The 18,154-nt window shown below is 37.6% G+C and overlaps 2 protein-coding genes across 25 annotated transcripts in view; both read left to right on the top strand.

The window, feature by feature from the left end:
• Positions 1–261: 261 nt before the first annotated feature.
• LOC117927665 (putative disease resistance protein RGA3) overlaps positions 262–18,154 on the top strand; it is a 54,340-nt gene continuing 36,447 nt past the window's right edge. The window contains exons 1-8 of one of the 8 annotated variants that reach the window (XR_004653389.1): positions 271–3,727; positions 3,827–3,949; positions 4,039–4,102; positions 4,364–4,395; positions 4,911–4,999; positions 5,832–5,982; positions 6,656–6,801; positions 6,914–7,396. The gene's annotated coding sequence lies outside the window, so the exon portion shown is untranslated. Of the gene's footprint in view, positions 3,728–3,826; positions 3,950–4,038; positions 5,000–5,831; positions 5,983–6,655; positions 6,802–6,900; positions 7,397–18,154 lie in introns of those variants that run through there. The other 7 variants (XR_004653386.1, XR_004653390.1, XR_004653388.1 and 4 more) reach the window with 7 other exon arrangements.
• Positions 9,730–17,947, top strand: LOC117927663 (putative disease resistance RPP13-like protein 1). Of its 17 annotated transcripts, none has more exons than XM_034847297.1 (10): positions 9,730–14,190; positions 14,331–14,383; positions 14,594–14,714; positions 14,907–14,969; positions 15,487–15,586; positions 15,695–15,836; positions 16,080–16,130; positions 16,332–16,456; positions 17,180–17,271; positions 17,373–17,947. In XM_034847297.1, exon 1 carries the CDS (start codon positions 9,809–9,811, stop codon positions 14,093–14,095), a length of 4,287 nt encoding a protein of 1,428 aa, XP_034703188.1. In that variant the 5' UTR covers positions 9,730–9,808; the 3' UTR covers positions 14,096–14,190; positions 14,331–14,383; positions 14,594–14,714; positions 14,907–14,969; positions 15,487–15,586; positions 15,695–15,836; positions 16,080–16,130; positions 16,332–16,456; positions 17,180–17,271; positions 17,373–17,947. The 17 variants fall into 17 exon arrangements, with proteins under 17 accessions (XP_034703188.1, XP_034703189.1, XP_034703201.1 ...); XM_034847298.1 differs by adding an exon at positions 15,367–15,421 and having other exon boundaries at positions 15,513–15,586; positions 16,080–16,456; XM_034847310.1 differs by having other exon boundaries at positions 14,654–14,714; positions 16,080–16,456.

The raw sequence follows: 18,154 nt of genomic DNA, 5'->3' as shown, positions 1-18,154 counted from the left end.
GCCATGTGTCTTTACCCTATTAGCCCAAAAAAGTGGGTATGGTACCGAAAAGTGCTTTTCAGTACCGTAGCAAGACCCGAAAAGGAAAATCATCAATAATGAAAATCACAAGTATTAAATATGTTTAATATTTATAAAATAAAAAAAAATAAATAAATAAACCATCCAAACAGCATCTTAGTGCAGCGCTCCAATAATTATGAAGAGCTGTCATGAATGGCATGCTTCGCTTTTACTTGAGCCGTGGCCATGACGACCTTGGAATCCTACGCGTGTTGACCCGTTTACTTCGGATTGCTGAAGTCTTCACACCACACAATTTCCATCCTCCCTTCTCTACTCTCTGCTCTTTGTTTGCCTTTGCTGAACACCATGGCAGTTGTTGGAGAGGCTTTTCTTTCCGCTGCCTTTGGCTCGTTGTTTGACAAGTTGCGTTGCTCTGATCTGATTAAGCTCGCACGGCAGGAGGATGTCCACACCGACCTCAAGAAATGGGAGAAGCAGTTGCAGAGCATCCGGCAAGAGATCAACGACGCGGAGAAGAAGCAGATCACACAGGAGGCTGTCAAATCATGGCTGTTTGATATGACGGTTTTGGGATATGACATGGAGGATATCTTGGACGAGTTTGCTTACGAATTGACGAGAAGAAAGCTGATGGGAGCGGAAGCTGAAGAAGCCAGCACAACCAAAGTACGCAAGTTCATTCCTAGTTGCTGTACTAGTTTCAATCCAACTCATGTGGTGCGTAATGTCGAGACGGGATCCAAGATTAGAGATATCACCAGCACATTACAAGATATTTCGGCCAGAAAAGCTGGACTTGGCCTAGAGAAGGTGACAGCAGCAGCAGCTACTTCCGCTTGGCAAAGATCGCCACCCACTAGACCTATAGCGTACGAACCTGGGGTTTATGGCACGGAAGAGGATAAAAAAGTGATCCTCGATTTACTGGGCAAGGTTGAGCCCTATGAAAACGATGTCGGCTTCATTTCCATTATTGGAATGGGTGGGGTGGGAAAGAACGCTCGCGCAGTTTGCTTTGGTGAAATATGCTTTTGTTTGGAAGATAACTTGGAAAGTAATCGACAATCCACAATTTCTAAAGAGACTCGTCATTCATCATTCATTCTTGGAAAATTCGATGTGTTCAAGAAATTTGAAGCCTTCAAGAGTTTGAACATTTACGGACATTTGTGGCTCTACCAATTCATGGTACGTTTACAGAATCTTTTGTAACTAGTTTGGTGTGTGATCATTTGGTGCCAAAATCTCGACAGTTAAGAGTCCTCTCTTTGAGTGAATGTATGATATTTGAGCTACCAGATTTTATTGGTGGATTAAAACATCTGCGTTATTTGAATTTGTCTTTCACCCAAATCAAATTATTGCCAGATTCAGTGACCAACCTCTATTATTTACAAACATTGATACTATCCAATTGTGAGCATCTTACGAAATTTAATTAGCCTTAGACATCTCAATGTTGTTGGTTGTTCATTGCAAGAGATGCCACAGCAAATAGGCAAATTAAAGAAATTGCAAACATTGTCTGATTTTCTTGTGGGCAAAAACGGATTTGCATATCACTACCTTCCGTTGGGCAACTACACTTCCTCAAGAAGTTAGTCATCAAAAGAATGGATGGAGTGAAAAGTGTGGGGCTGGAGTTTGAGGGCCAAGTTTCTCTTCATGCTAAGCCTTTCCAATGCTTAGAGTCTTTGTGGTTTGACGACATGAAGGAATGGGAAGAGTGGTGTTGGTCAACAAAGTCATTTTCTCGCCTCCGTCAGTTGGAGATAAAAAATTGTCCAAGATTGATTAAGAAATTACCCACACACCCAACTTCTCTAGTAAAGCTCAGTATTGAGAATTGTCCAGAAATGATGGTTCCACTTCCAACATACTTGCCTTCTCTTGAAGAGCTCAATATCTATTATTGCCCAGAAATGACGCCACAATTTACAACCATGAATTTCTCATTATGCTACTGAGGGGAGCTCAATATCAGGGCTTTCCAGACTTCAGCCGGAGTTTATGCAGTCCCTGCTGAGGCTTCAACTTCCAGAAATTGACAATTCTGGTCAGTTGCAATGTTTGTGGAAGGATGGTTTGGGAATAGGAAACCTCTCTGGTCTTCGAATATTGGGTTGTATAAACGACTTGTATCCTTTGGAGAGGAGGAAGAGCAAGGGCTGCCTTACAATCTTCAGCGTTTGGAAATATGGATGTGTGATAAGTTGGAGAGGCTTCCACATGGATTACGAAGCTATACATCTCTTGCAGAGTTGATCATCGAGGATTGCCCAAAACTGGTGTCATTTCCAGAGATGGGTTTCCCGCTCATGCTTAGAGGTCTTGCTCTTTCTAATTGTGAAAGTCTAAGTAGTCTACTTGATAGGATGATGATGAGAAACAGCAGCAACAATGTGTGTCACCTTGAATACTTGGAGATAGAGGAGTGTCCATCTCTTATTTGCTTTCCAAAAGGGCGGTTACCCACCACCCTTAGGCGACTATTCATATCCCATTGTGAAAATCTAGTGTCTCTTCCAGAAGACATCGACGTGTGTTCCCTTGAATAGTTAATTATAAAGAGTTGTCCATCTCTCATTGGTTTTCCAAAAGGATAGTGGGCTGTAAAAAGCTAGTCTCTGAAAGTTTGTATCAGGAAGATGAAAATCTAGTTTCTGTATATTAAGAGGAAGAAATTACATGTCATGGAGAGGTTCTCTATTCTGCTATTTATATTTTCTACTGTAACAAACTACGTTACCAAACTCTAACTACTTGCACAGTTCAAACTACATTACCAGATTCCCAACTACTTGCACAGTTCTTGAGTGATCTTGGTTTTGTTGAGTTCTGTTGCTGGTGCAGTGGTCTATCAGTCTCTACCAGAAGGAATAGTGTATCACCATTCCAACAACACAACCAATTGCGGTCTTCAAATCTTGGATACCTTTCAAGGTTCATCTCTCGCATCCTTTTCTACTGGCAAGTTTCCCTCTACCCGTAAATCTATTACGATGGATAATTGTGCACAGTTGCAGCCAATTTCAGAGGAGATGTTTCACTGTAATAATAATGCACTTGAAGAGTTGTTCATCTCGAGAGTCCCTAATCTCAAAATCATACCAGATTGCTTCTACAACCTCAAAGATCTTCGGATTGAAAAATGTGAGAATCTGGACTTGCAGCCTCATCTATTGTGAAACCTCACTTCTCTTGCATCACTTCAGATCACTAATTGTCAGAATATCAAAGTGCCCTTATCAGAATGGGGCCTTGCCAGGTTGACCTCTCTTACAACTCTTACTATTGGTGGCATATTTCCGGAAGCCACCTCCTTTTCTAATCACCACCACCACTTGTTTCTTCTTCCTACTACTCTAGTTGAGCTTTGCATTTCAAGTTTCCAGAATCTGGAATCCTTGGCCTTCCTGTCTCTCCAAACGCTCACCTCTCTTAGAAAGCTATATGTCTTCCAATGTCCTAAGCTCCAGTCGTTTATACCAAGGGATGGGCTGGCTGACATGCTTTCAGAAGTGTATATAAGAGACTGCCCACTCCTAATTCAAAGGTGCTCCAAAGAGAAAGGGGAAGATTGGCTCAAGTTTGCCCACATCCCGTGTGTGAAAATTGATGGCAAATTGATCCTTGAGGAATAAGAAGTTGGGATTGCAGCAAAATGAACGCAGAGACCACCACTATATATAAATGCTTGGTATTTTTCTTCAATCTGCCACAATTACTTGTGTCATTTGTTTAATTTATTGTTCCAAATTTATTTGTTTAATTGAATTGTCTCACATGTCTTCCACAGTTGAAACTCATCCAATGGAAAACATTCTCCTTCACCAATGACTGGTTGCTATCCATGCCTGTCATTAGATTGCATATCTACGCAACACACATAGGCTATTAATTCCCTTTCTATTAGAATCAAGTACGCCCATTCATTATAAGTAACTTTTTTGTTCTTAAGAATTAGTTTCAAAATGTTCATTTTAAAGGAATTCCATTTCGTGCATGTAGGGTGTGAAGGAGAAGATAATGCAAATGGAATCCAATTCTCTAACCACAGGGTCAGCCAGTTAAAGTGAGTATACTCTATTTCATTCATGATCTTTTTTGACTTTGTGCATCTGAATTGCATTGTCCTCAATAAGCTTTCTTTTTCCATATATCTCTGTATAAAATTCTGCCTTTTTTTTCCTTACGTATTCATAGATGTGCATTTATCAACATAGGCCGTGTTCTTAATGCTTTTAAACCTATGACTTCACATTTTTCCATCACAGGATTCTACCATGTCTTTATAATTTTCCATTTATCAACATGATCTTTGTTCAACTTACAGGTGGTTCAAGTGAGTGATAAAGAATACAAATGGTTAGATATCACTTTTTTCTTTGTCCTCTTGATTGCACTGCATCTTTATTTGGAATTGGATATTTCTCTTTGTAACTTGTTTTTCTTGGGGTTTTTAATTACATTCCTTCTTACAATAAGTCAGGATTAGCCTTTTCTCTAATTGTTCTTCTTCTTGGTCTTTTCCTTCTTACAAAATGCTTTTAGTAAGCTGGTAGTATCATTCCTGGTGAATGGGTGATTTCCCCTGTCAATTTGGTACACTTTCAGACTTGATCTCTTGCATATCATTGGAGAACCTTTATCTTTTTTCTTTTTCCTCAATATTTTGTTTTTAGAAAGATTTTAACAAAACGTATTGTGCAATTTCATTTGAAAAAAATTTCATATCCTTTTCCATGTGAAATTATGGATTTTAGTGTTCTGCACACCCCAAATGTTAGGAATCTGGTGGTTTATGTTGGAATGCATAAGTTTCTCTTTAAATCCTTGAACCCAGTGTACCAATATCCCAAACATTTCTTTTTTGTTTACAGACATATGCTGGAAATATGATAGGTTGATGATAGGGTGATGAAGGCCAAGGAACCACTTTGGTGTTGGTTTGGAGATCAATCACTGAAAGGTTCAGATGATTTCTTTTTCTAGTTTCTTCCGATTTAGGGTAGATTAAGAGGTATCTGTTGGGACGTCATTTGTTTTTATTTTTGGCTCTGGCCAGTCGTACCACCGAACTGTGCCAAACGGGGGCATCACAGCCGGAATGGGCCAGGACCAGAGTGGCCTCCCCAGGATTCAAACTTGGGTCCTGTAGGCCTTAAGGCTTAGGACGTTGCCCTCCTGGTACTATCTGGGCTAGCCTGGCACAATTCGGTGGTACGGCTGGCCAGAGCCAAAAATAAAAACAAATGACGTCCCAATAAAAACGTCGGCCTTTTTTGCTCAAGTGCCCAGCCGTACCACCAAACTGTGCCAGACGGGGGCATCACAGCCAGAATGGGCCGGACAACGCAACGTCTTATGGGGCCATTTGTTTATTTGGCCCTTGGGGGGTGACGTTCCCAGGATTTGAACTCAAGACTAAAGTCTTTTTGGTTGCCCTCCTGGTACCATCTGGGCTAGGCCTACAAGACCCAAGTTTGAATCCTGGGGAGGCTACTCTGGTCCTGACCCATTCCGGCTGTGATGCCCCCATTTGGCACAGTTCAATGGTACGGCTGGCCAGAGCCAAAAATAAAAACAAATGACATCCCAACAGTATCCTTATGATAGCAAATTCTTCTGACCTAAAGCTTAAGTGATCCTTTGGTGAAACAAAACATAATCCAGGAACATTCCCTCATTCAGTCACTGTTGCTAGCTTTCAGAAGCTGGTAGCATTTACGGTAATAAATAAATGGGACCCTGCTTTCCATAGCGATCATGTTAGACTAAGATTTTTTCATCGACCTCTACAGGTGGCTTATGCTGAGAAGTAAAAGTCATTACTCAGGGCAGGTTGCTTTTCGGGGTTTCTGTGAATGATGGATAGACATGAGCTTGCGCATTTTTGACTAAAGATGATGAATCGAGACTGGAATCTACTTCCATTTTTGACAACCTGAGAAGGTAACATTTTTCAAGCAATGGCATGAAAAATCTGTGGTGTTGGTCTATCTTTCCTAAACTAAATATTTTGTGATGGAAGTAGATTACTACAACTTGTTCTTTGTTTCTGCCAACAAAACTGATGTGCTGGATTGGAGTTTTATTCCCTCATTTATATTTGTTTGAGTGTATTTGTGATTCATTCTTGAATGATTTTCTTCCCCTTTTACCTGAGTTTACCAATATGTTAGACCCTCCCAGGGAACATGTTCATACCCTGGATTGTGGGAGATAAAAATGTCATCTTGGCATACGATTGTAAAATTTTTTTAAATGAAAGCATGTGAGATCTTATATCTCTAAAATGATCTTCTATTTGCAACTAAAGTAGCCTCATTTTGACCATTGTGAGTAAATTGGGCTTGTTTCAGTTTTTAGAACAAAGCTGAAGATTCCATGGAGTCCTCAATCAAACCCTAAGTCCTCTTAAAGATGAGGTTTATAGTGGGTGAGATGAGGGGTAATGATTCAGAATGTTCTGCCTGTTTGGAGCCATTTATGTTTCCCTCTGTTTTTTACACTTTTTTGAAGCTGAAACCGGCAGTGTAAAGAAATTTATCTGATTAGAATGTCGCCTTCCTCCTCTCTTTTTTAATCTAATCATTTGTCTCTTGCCATATATATTTATATTCAGTTCACAGTTGAAGTAACGTAAATCACTGAGTGCTGGCTTGCTTCACACAGACACATGCAAGTCACTGAAGCTAAATGAAGGTCGTGTTTTGATGTTTTCATGTAAACTTGGAAGGATCACGATGTAATACCTCAAAATGTGAAGAAGTAAGTAATATCTGTCCTCTGCATGTACATTTTAGTGTTAATCATTTCTCATTAGTATCTAGGATTCTTACTTGATAGTTAAAGAAGTTCACATTTCAGTTGTGTCTTGTAGATCATGCTTTTGGAAGCTAGTCACAACCCCAAAGCTGGAGTGCTTTTCTATATATGTCCCCTGTGAAATCCCAATTCCCAAACAGGTCATTGCATATTGTATGCCTGTCCTAGAGTTCTATCAGATGGGTGGAAAGCCAATCATGAAGAAGTATAAAAACAGGGCTTTCATATGTATATGGGTTACAACCTGCTGTTCTATCAGACAAGTGATCCAATAGTCCAGAGGAAGTTGGTTGCTGAGAATGAATATGGAAGAGAGAATTTATAGAAAATTTGGAGTTCAAAAACGTGAGGACCAGATTATTTGTAGAACTTGAGAAAAAGGCATATCAAACCACACTCAAAACAGGTGAAATATTATTTGTCTGATGATGTTGACTTGAGACATTGCTGGAGTATTGAGGGTCATCCACTGAATTCTTAATGTAAAACACAAGCAAGTTTTGCCTATATCATTCATGGTTTCTGGATTTGTTGTTCATTGTGTTTATCACGAGTGACTGAGTAAAGCTACCTCTTATTGTCAACAAATCATTTAGAAATTCATTTTGTTTTTTTATTTTTAACAATTGAGGAACCTTCCATAGCCAAGCCCTTAGAACTCTCCTAGGGACCCAAACCTCGGGGTGTTGATTGTCCTGCTACGACCAGTGCCAGGTATTGGTGTTCTGTAATTTTGTGTTGGTGTGGTCAATGGTCTGAAATTCCAAGTTGAAATGTATAAATACAAATTAAGAATGGATGCTAGCATTGCGGAAGTGGCCCTAATGGTTGTGTTGGAGCCTTGGAGGTGATGTTAGCACTTAGAAGTAGTGTGATGATAGTGTTTTTAAAAAGTTTATTCAAATAAATTGGGACAAATTTAATTTACATTCCTTGTATTAGACCTCAATCAACTGAAGGGAAAAAGGCAAGCTTGACTGTAACTGTGTATGTTAAAAAGAACTTGAAAGAAAAACTCATATTATTTGGTTGCGCTTAAATTTGTTTTTAGATTTATTTTAAAATTTTGATATAAAAATTAAAAAATTATAGGAATAATTTAGAGTTGTTTAGATACATCTCTTTATTTTTTATTTTTAAATTAAAAGAATAAAATTTTGTATATAATATATACAAGAATAGTTAGAAAATCAAATTTAAAAATTAATTGTCTTAAAAACGGTTTAAAATTTTAATGTTTATTTTTTCTTTATATTTTTTAATATTTTTTAAAGTAATTTTAAAAAATATAAGACAAATTTATGTATATATTTTTTATAGAGTGTTCTACTTTTATTTAAACATTTATAATTTTTTTTAAAATAGAAAACATATTAAAAGGGTTGCATAGCCTTTTATTTTAAATACTTTTAAAAAATATTTATGTTTCAAACCATCCAAACGGCACCTTAGTGCGGAGCTCCGATAATTGTGAAAGGCTGCCACGGCTGCCATTCTCTGTTTTTTCTTCAGTCGTTCAGCTGTGGGCCATGACGGCAATTGGAATCCTACCTTTTATTGAAGAAAAATATAGGGTTGCTCTGCTTTTCCTTCGGGGGGCCACGATGGCAATTGAAATCCTACCTTTTGTAGTCGTGGGCTATGACCGCAATTGAAATCCTACCTTTTATAGAAAAAAAATATAGGTTCCTTTTATAGAAAAAATGAATAAAAAGGTTTAGCCAAATTAACCCTTTTAAACCTTATTATGAAAAATAAAATAAAAAAATCTTTAAAATTTAAGAAAAAGTCTCAATTATCAACTAAGATTTTATGTTGTAATATGTGTTTCAAATTAAGTGAAAGATATATATGAAAAAGAAGGAGTAAGCGTCGAAGTAAAGCAGAGTGAAATGATGACGTTTATATTAAAGCTTGTATTTTTTTTATTATTAAGGTCGAACAATAGGTTGGGGTTGAGAGGGGCAATGACCTCGTGATACATTTTAGGGGTATTTTTAAAATTTTTCAATATCTGAGAATTAGTATAAATACCATTTTTGTAACTTTAATTTTGGAATAGTGAAAATTTTTAATTTTATTTTCGTGGATGTAGACATTTTATTTAAATCTATATGTTTTTCTTTTATTTTTTATTTTTAATTTTTTCACTAGAAATTGCTACATGAATTACAATAATTAGTATCAAAGTGCTAGGTTTTGATGTCTAAGATTTCTTGTGCGAAGTTTGACATAGTCAAGTTCAATGGATATGAGAATTTCGATCTCGTTTTGGATAAGGATTTGGTTTTAGAATTTAGGGTGACCATTGTGCCACATGTCGGCATATTTATAAAGTAAAACCCTAGGGTTTTTTTTTTGGTAAAAGAAAAGATTCCTTTCACTTTCTTCATTGATGAAAAGACCAGCCACCTAAATTGACTTGTGTTTTCCCTTTTCTGCCCTTAATTATGGCCGACAAGATCGATGTAACAAATAAAAAAAGGTAGCCAATTAATTTGGCTTGTGTACTTGGGTTTTTATTTATAGCCAACCACTTAAAAACTCTTTAAAACATTAGATATGGGACTCTAAATCCACTTGCAGAATCATCCAAAAGATTGCTTGAGAAAATCCATTTATGTAGATAGAAGTCCTCTTATTATTATAAGGTTTGCTCCAAATAAAATGACTCTTCAAGGTCAAAAAATTAAAAAAAAATCCAAGTATATGGTTTTGGACTAGTAGTATTTGGAGCAAATCTTATAGTATTATATTCTAACTAGAAAATTGTTCATCTCCATTATGATAGGGTAATATTGTAAATAAACAAAAGAAAAACGATATCATAAACATATAAAATTATGTTATATTCTAACTCAAACCTTACAGAGATAGGGAACCAGTTTCACTTGTTTCCATCTTCCCTTCTCAACTCTGACTCTTTGTTTTCCTTTGCAAAAAGAACACCATGGAAGTTGTTGGAGGGCCTCTTCTTTCCGCTGCCCTTGGCTTTCTGTTTAACAAGTTGGGCTCCTATGATCTCATTAAGTTTGCACGCCAAGAGGATGTCCACACTGACCTCAAGAAATGGGAGAAGGAGTTGCAGAACATCTGGCAAGAGCTCAACGACGCGGAGGAGAAGCAGATCACAGTGGATAGTGTCAAATCATGGCTGTTCGATCTGAGGGTTTTGGCGTATGATATGGAGGACATCTTGGACGAGTTTGATTACGAATTGACGAAAAGAATGTTGAAGGGAGCGGAAGGAGATGAAGCCAGCACAAGCAAGGTACGCAAATTCATTCCTACGTGCTGTACTAGTTTCAGTCGTGTTAATGTCAATATGGGCCCCAAGGTTAGGGAAATCACCAGCAGATTACAAGGTATTTCAGCTAGAAAAGGTGGACTTGGCCTGGAAAAGGTGAGAGGAGCAGCAGCTACTTCCGCTTGGCAAAGGCCACTACCCACTACACCTATAGCATACGAACCTGGCGTTTATGGCAGGGATGAAGATAAAAAAGCGGTTCTTGATTTGCTGCGCAAGGTTGAGCCCAATGAAAACAATGTCAGCGTTATTTCCATTGTTGGCTTGGGCGGGGTGGGCAAGACTACGCTCGCACGGCTGGTTTACAATGATGATTTGCCCGAAAATTTTGAACTAAAAGCGTGGGTTTGTGTGACTGATGTGTTTGATGTGGAGAATATAACAAAAGCAATTCTCAATTCGGTGTTAGAGTCTGATGCAAGTGCCTCTTTGGACTTCCAACAAGTTCAAAAGAAATTGACAGACACGTTAGCAGGGAAAACTTTTTTACTCGTTCTAGACGACGTGTGGAACGAAAATTGTGGTCATTGGGATCTTTTGCGGGCTCCTTTGAGTGTAGGGTCCCAAGGAAGCAAAGTCATAGTTACAACACGCAATAAAAATGTCGCATTGATGATGGGAGCTGCCAAGAATGTTCATGAGCTAAACCCTTTATCTGAAGATGCTTGTTGGTCTGTGTTTCAGAAGCATGCATTTGAACATAGAAATATCAATGATCATCCGAACCTGGTGTCCATTGGTAGGAAAATTGTTGGCAAATGTGGTGGATTGCCACTAGCAGCAAAAGCGCTTGGTAGTCTCCTACGCTCTAAGCAAAGCGAAGCCGAATGGGAAACAGTATGGAGTAGCAAAATATGGGATTTGTCAAGCACGGAATGTGAGATTCTTCCTGCGTTGCGGTTGAGCTATTACCATCTTCCTTCATATTTGAAGAGGTGTTTTGCATATTGTGCAATGTTCCCCAAGAACTGTGAGTTTGAGTCACAAGATTTGGTCCTTCTATGGATGGCTGAAGGTTTAATTCAGCAACCAAAAGGTAACGGACAAACAATGGAAGATCTTGGGGCCAACTATTTTGATAAATTATTGTCAAGATCATTTTTTCAACCATCGACTAATGATGAATCACGTTTTGTGATGCATGATCTTATCCATGATCTAGCTCAAGTTGTATCCGGTGAAATATGCTTTTGTTTAGAATATAACCTAAGCAGTAACCCACCATCCATGATTTATAAACAGACTCGTCATTCATCATTCGTTCGTGGAAGATGTGATGTGATCAAAAAATTTGAAGCTTTTCAAGAGGCAGAGCATTTACGAACATTTGTGGCTTTACCATTTCTTGGTCCAAAATGTTTTGTGACTAGAACGGTTTATGATCATTTGGTGCCAAAACTTCAACGACTAAGAGTCCTCTGTTTGAGTGGATATTTGCTACCTGAACTACCAGATTCTATTGGTGAATTGAAACATCTACGCTATTTGAATTTGTCTTCCACTGTAATCAAATCATTGCCTGACTCAGTGAGCAAGCTCTATAATTTACAAACAATTATATTATTCGGGTGTCCAAATTTAAGAAGGTTACCTCCCAACATTGGGAACTTAATTAACCTTCGACATCTCAATGTTGAAAATTGTTCAAGTCTATCTGTGATGCCACAACAGATAGGTAAATTAAAGAACTTGCAAACATTGTCTAATTTTATTGTGGGTGAAAGCGGATATTTGGGAATAAAGGAGTTGAAGCATTTGTCACATCTCCGAGGGAAGATTTTTATCTCACGATTGAAGAATGTGGCGAATATTCAAGATGCCATAGATGCCAATCTAAGGACTAAGCTCAATGTTGAAGAGTTGATTATGTCTTGGGGTAGTTGGTTCGATAATTTGCGAAATGAAGACACCGAAATGGAAGTCCTTCTCTCTCTACAACCTCATACCAGTTTGAAGAAACTCGATATTAAGTATTATGGTGGTCGGCAATTCCCCAGCTGGATATGTGATCCCTCTTACTCTAAATTGGTGGAGTTAAGTATTTGTGGTTGTAGAAGGTGCACTGATCTACCTTCAGTTGGGCAACTACCTTTCCTCAAGAAGTTAGTCATCGAAAGAATGGATCGAGTGGAAAGTGTGGGGCTGGAGTTTGAGGGGCAGGTTTCTCCTTACGCTAAGCCTTTCCAATGCTTGGAGTATTTATGTTTTCGAGATATGAAGGAATGGATAGACTGGTCTTGGTCAATAGAGTCATTTTCTCGCCTCCTCCATTTGGAGATAAAAGATTGTCCAAGATTGAGTAAGAAATTACCCACTCACCTAACTTCTCTAGTAAGACTTGAAATTAACAATTGCCCAGCAACGATGGTTCCACTTCCAACACATCTACCTTCTCTTAAAGGGCTCAATGTTTATTATTGCCGAGAAATGAAGCCCTCTGAAGGATTTCAGCCTTTTGGACGATTGCCAGGAGGGAGTCGAAGTGCAATTAACATCACCTCACGTATTTATTTCAGAATTAATGGAATGTCAGGGCTTTTCAAACTTGAGCAAAAAATTTTGCGGTCCTTGCCAAGGCTTCTACTACTGGAAATTGATAATTCTGGTGCGTTGGACTGTTTGTGGGAAAATGGGTTGGGATTAGAAAATCTCGCTAAGCTTCGAGTATTGGATTGTAACCAACTTGTATCCTTGGGAGAGGAGGAAGCGCAAGGGCTGCCTTGCAATCTTCAGTATTTGGAGATATGTGAATGCGATAACTTGGAGAAACTTCCACATGGATTGTATAGCTATGCATCTCTCACAGAGTTGATTATCAAGGACTGTGCAAAATTGGTGTCATTTCCAGATAAGGGTTTCCCACTCATGCTTAGACGTCTTACTATTTCTAATTGTCAGAGTCTAAGTAGCCTACCTGATAGCAGTAATTGCTGCAGCAGCGTGTGTGCCCTTGAATACTTGAAAATAAAGGAGTGTCCTTCTCTCATTTGCTTTCCAAAAGGGCAGTTACCCACCACCCTTAAGGAACTCCATATATCCTCGTGTGAAAATCTAAAGTCTCTTCCAGAAGACATCGAGTTTTCTGCCCTTGAATACGTAGAGATATGGGTGTGTTCGTCTTTCATTGGTCTTCCAAAACTACCACCAACCCTGAAGAAGCTCAAAATATATTGGTGTAAAAAGCTAGAGTCTTTACCAGAAGGAATAATGCATCACCATTCCAACAACACAACCAATTGTGGTCTTCAATTCTTGTATATATCGAAATGTTCATCTCTCACATCCTTCCCTAGAGGCAGATCTCTCTCTACCCTTAAATCTATTGAGATTTATGATTGTGCACAGCTGCAACCAATTTCAGAGGAGATGTTTCATCGCAATAATAATGCACTTGAAGTTTTGTCCATCTGGGGATATCCCAATCTCAAAACTATACCAGATTGCCTCTACAACCTCAAAGATCTTACGATCAGACAATGTGAGAATCTGGAGTTGCAGCCTCATCAATTGCAAAGCCTCACTTCTCTTACATCACTCCATATCCATGATTATGAGAATATGAAGACGCCCTTATCAGAATGGGGCCTTGCCAGATTGACCTCTCTTAAAACTCTGACCATTTCTGATTATCACCACCACCACCACCACCACCCACTGCTTCTTCCTACTACTCTACTTAATCTTTGCATTTCAAGATTCGAGAATCTGGAATCCTTGGCCTTCCTGTCTCTCCAAAGGCTTACTTCTCTTGAAACGCTAAATATCTTCGAATGTCGTAAGCTGCAGTCGTTTTTGCCAAGGGAAGGGCTGTCTGAAACGCTTTCAGTACTATCTATAGAAGATTGCCCACTCCTAAGTCAAAGGTGCTCAAAAGAGAATGGGCAAGATTGGCGCAACATTGCCCACATCCCCTATGTGCAAATTAGGTAGTCGATTGATCTTTGAGCAATAAAAAGTTGAGATTGCAGCAAAATGAATGTAGAGGCCATTCCACCATATCCTCTCCTTATGTGCCACAATCCCTTGTAAGTGTCATTTGTTTAATTATTCCACATTTATTTTATGACACATTCTTGTACTTAAGTTGATGGTTTCATCTCTGTTATTGAGAGTTATCTTCTATTTCTTGCCTTCTTTCTTTTTGTCTTTCTTTTCTGTTTATTAGGTTAAGGAGATGTGATAAATATGTGGATTTGGCAATTTCATCTTCACTTCCATGTAAGTTTCTCTAATTGTGCCATTTTGTTGAATTTGAATACTAACCTTGTTTTTTCTATTACTCAATTATTCTGATTTTTTCAATTTTGTACAACTTGTCTCACTTTTGTTAATTGTTTAATGCTTTCAAATGATTTTTTTTTTTATTTTCCTGGTTTTAATGATCATTTTTCTAAAGTTTTCTACTTCCATGCTTGTTATGTTTTATAGGTACCTTCTAGAAGGGGCCTTTAGCTTCTTGACCTTTCTCAGTAGTCAATCCAATTGCAGGAACTGGAGTCGATTTAAGCAAAAGATCTGCAGATAAAACTTACTGAAGGCTTTCCCAGCTGTATGAGTCCGAACTCTATCTTTGGCCTCATGTGATTTGTGTCATTAGATTGTATATCTACACAATACCCATAGGCTATCCATTCCCTTTCTGTTAAAATCAAGCTTGCCCATTCATTATGCATAACTTTTTTCTTCTTAAGAATTAGTTTCAAAATTTTCATCTTAAAGGAATTCCTTTTCATGCACGTAGGATGTAAGGTGAAAATAATGCAAATGGAATCCAATTCTCTATAAACAGGGCCAGCCAGTTAGAGTGAGTATGCTATATTTCATTCATGATCTTTTTTGATTTCATATATTTCAATTGCATTGTCCTCAAGTAGCATTCTTATCTGACGTATCTCTAAATAAAGTTCCCCATTGTTTTCCCTAAATATTCATAGATATGCATCTATTAACTTAGGCCATGTTCTTAATGCTTTATAGACCTATGATTTATCAACCTATGGTTTCATTTTCTCCATCCCAAGATTGGACCATGATTTATAATTTTCCATTCATCAACATGATCTTTGTTCAACTTACAGGCTTTTCAAGTCAGTAATAAAGAATATCTCTTATTGAAAAGCTTCATTTTCTTGGAATATCTCTCATTATAACTTATTTTACTTATGAGCTTTTAACTACATTCCTTCTTACAATAATGCAAGATTGGTTTTTGCTCAAAAATATTGATTCTTCATTTTGGTCTCCTTCACGGTCATTGTAAGCATCACTATTTCTACATTATTGTTATCTTTGTAAATAATTTTCTGGCTCGAATTGTATAGCATACTTATACAAGTCAAAGTTGCAGAAGTCATGGCCCAAGAATTACCATCTAATGTGGAATTGGGAGAAAGGAAATCAGCAAGTTGAGATACAGTGAGAGTGAGCTATGCTAATTCTTACATATTGAAAACCTTTTTATTTGTACAATTTATTCCGATGGCATTTCAATATTTATGTTTGCATTTCATTTGATTTTAAATTTTTAAGGAGATTCAGGGCTCAAAATGGCTACCATTGGCTTCAGAATTGGACTTCAATATCTGAGGAGCATTCCCTTGTTGTAACAGGAAATGCTTTTGGAAGCTGGTTATAGAATTCCTGGGGAATGATGATTTGCCCTATTAATTTGGTACGCTTTTTGACTCATTCTCCAGCATATTATTGGAGAACCTATTTTTTCCCCTCAATCTTTTACTTTTAGGAAGATTTTAGCTCAAGTCAAATCCTCTTTTTAGTGAAATTATGGATCTTTAATTAGTGTTTTGCAGACCACTAATATTAAGAATATGATGGTTTGTGTTGGAATACACAAATTTCTCTTTGAATCCTTGAACCCAGTGTACCATCTCAAACATCTCTTTTTGTTTTACAGATGAATGCTGGAAATAGGATAGGCTGATGAAGGTCAAAGAATCAATTTGGGGTAGATTAGGAGATCAATCACTGAATGGATCAGATTATTTCTTTATTAAGTTTCATTTGATTTAGAGTGGATGCAAAGGCTATACTTATAGTAATAAATATGCAGTACCCTGCTGTTCATAGTGATCATGTTAGACTAAGATTTTTTATCAACTTCTACTTGTGGCTTATGCCAAGAAGTGAAAGCCATTACCCATTGCAGGTTCTGTTTTGGGGCTTTTGTGAAGGATGGATGGACCTGAACTTGAGCATTTTTTACTGAAGATGATGAATGGAGACTTGAATCTGCCCTATTTCGCCAAGCAACAGCTTAAAAAATTATGCAAGGTTTGTCAATTCGTCAATCTATCCTAAACTAAATATTGTGTGATGGAAGTGGATTGTGACAGCTTACTCTTGGGATGGAGTTAAGGATTTTTTTTAATTCCCTCATTCATCTTTGTTTTAGCGTATTTGTGATTCATTCTTGAGCTGTTTCCTTTCCTTTTTATCTGAGTTTGCCAATATGTTCATTCTTAAATATTTTGCCATGCCTAAAAACTACCCATAGGGAAACATGTTCATACCCTGGATTGTGAGCATTAAAAAAAAGGTCATCTTGGTATTATGGTATATGATGGTAAAAAAATGAAAGAATCTTAGTTCTTGTAGCCCTAAAATGATCTTCTATTTGCTACTAATGCAGTCTTATTTTGAGTGTTGTGAGTAAAATGGACTCATTTCATTTTTAAAACTCAGTGGAAGTACCTTTATTCCTTGGAGCTTCCAATCAAACCCTAAATTTTCTTAAAGATATGGCTTATATTGGGTGAGAGGGGGAATATGATTTTAGTATGCTCTGCTTGTTTGGTGCCATTTTATGCTTCCCCGCAATCTTTTTACACTTTGTGAAGCAAGTGACAGTGTACCAAAGTTTATCTAATTGGAATTTTGCCTTCACATATATATATATCTTTATATATATATATATATATATATATATATATATATATATATATGTTCATGCATGATGAAATTTAAATCACTGAATGCTGGCTTGCTTCCCCACAGATACATCCATGTCACTAAAGCTAAAAATGAAGGTTGCGTTTTCTCATAAACTTGGAAGCTCATGATGTAGTAATACCTCATAATGTCAAAAAGTAAGTAATGTCTGTCCTCTGCATGTACATTTTAGTGTTAATCGTTTCTGGGATTCTTGCTTGATATTTAAAAAGGTTCACATTTCAGTTCTGTCTTGCAGATCATGCTTTTGGAAGCTCCTCACAACCCGAAAGCTGGAGTGCTTCATCTGTATATCCTTGAGTTCTATCAGATGGGTGGAAAGCCAATTACAAAGAAATATGGACAGGGCTTTCTCATATGTGGTTATATCATATCAATTCAGTTGGCCAACATCCAATAGTCCAGAGGAAGGTCCTTGCTGACAATGAATATTGATGAGAGCATCAATAGAAGTTTTGATGGACCTGAACAAAGTTCAAAAAACTTGAGGACCAGATTACCTGTACAACTCCCAGCAGCCAAATGGACCTCTGAGGACCATTAATGAGAGAGCATCGTTGCAGACTCCAGACTTAAGACATTGCTGGAGTATTGAATTCTGAATGTAATACAGGAGAAAATTTTGTTTATATGTATTAATGTTGATGAAGTTTTGGTTAGTATGGTATGGTTGAGATCATGGTTTGTGGATTTGTTGTTCATTGTAGTTATCAGAAATGACTGAACAAGGCTACCTTTTATTCTTAAGAAATTCTGGTTTTATAATTGTGCTACAATCAATACAAGGTGTGGAAGTGAAATTGATTATGTTTATGCATGAACTTCTTTGGAATCCCATGTCTCTAACATTCCCTTCATCTGTAGTTGCTAACCAAGCTTTCACACACAGCAAACCGTTAATTCTTTCTGCTTCCCCTCTTTACAGCATCCTTTAGATTCCCACTCTCTCTCTTAAGAAACCAGGCAAATTATTGAGGTTGTCCTTTCTGTTTCCCCTCAAGTGCTGTTTGGCAAGCTGGT

This window comes from Vitis riparia, chromosome 13, assembly GCF_004353265.1.
Source record: "Vitis riparia cultivar Riparia Gloire de Montpellier isolate 1030 chromosome 13, EGFV_Vit.rip_1.0, whole genome shotgun sequence".
NCBI classification, from domain to species: domain Eukaryota; kingdom Viridiplantae; phylum Streptophyta; class Magnoliopsida; order Vitales; family Vitaceae; genus Vitis; species Vitis riparia.
This window is presented reverse-complemented; position numbering and strand designations above follow the sequence as displayed.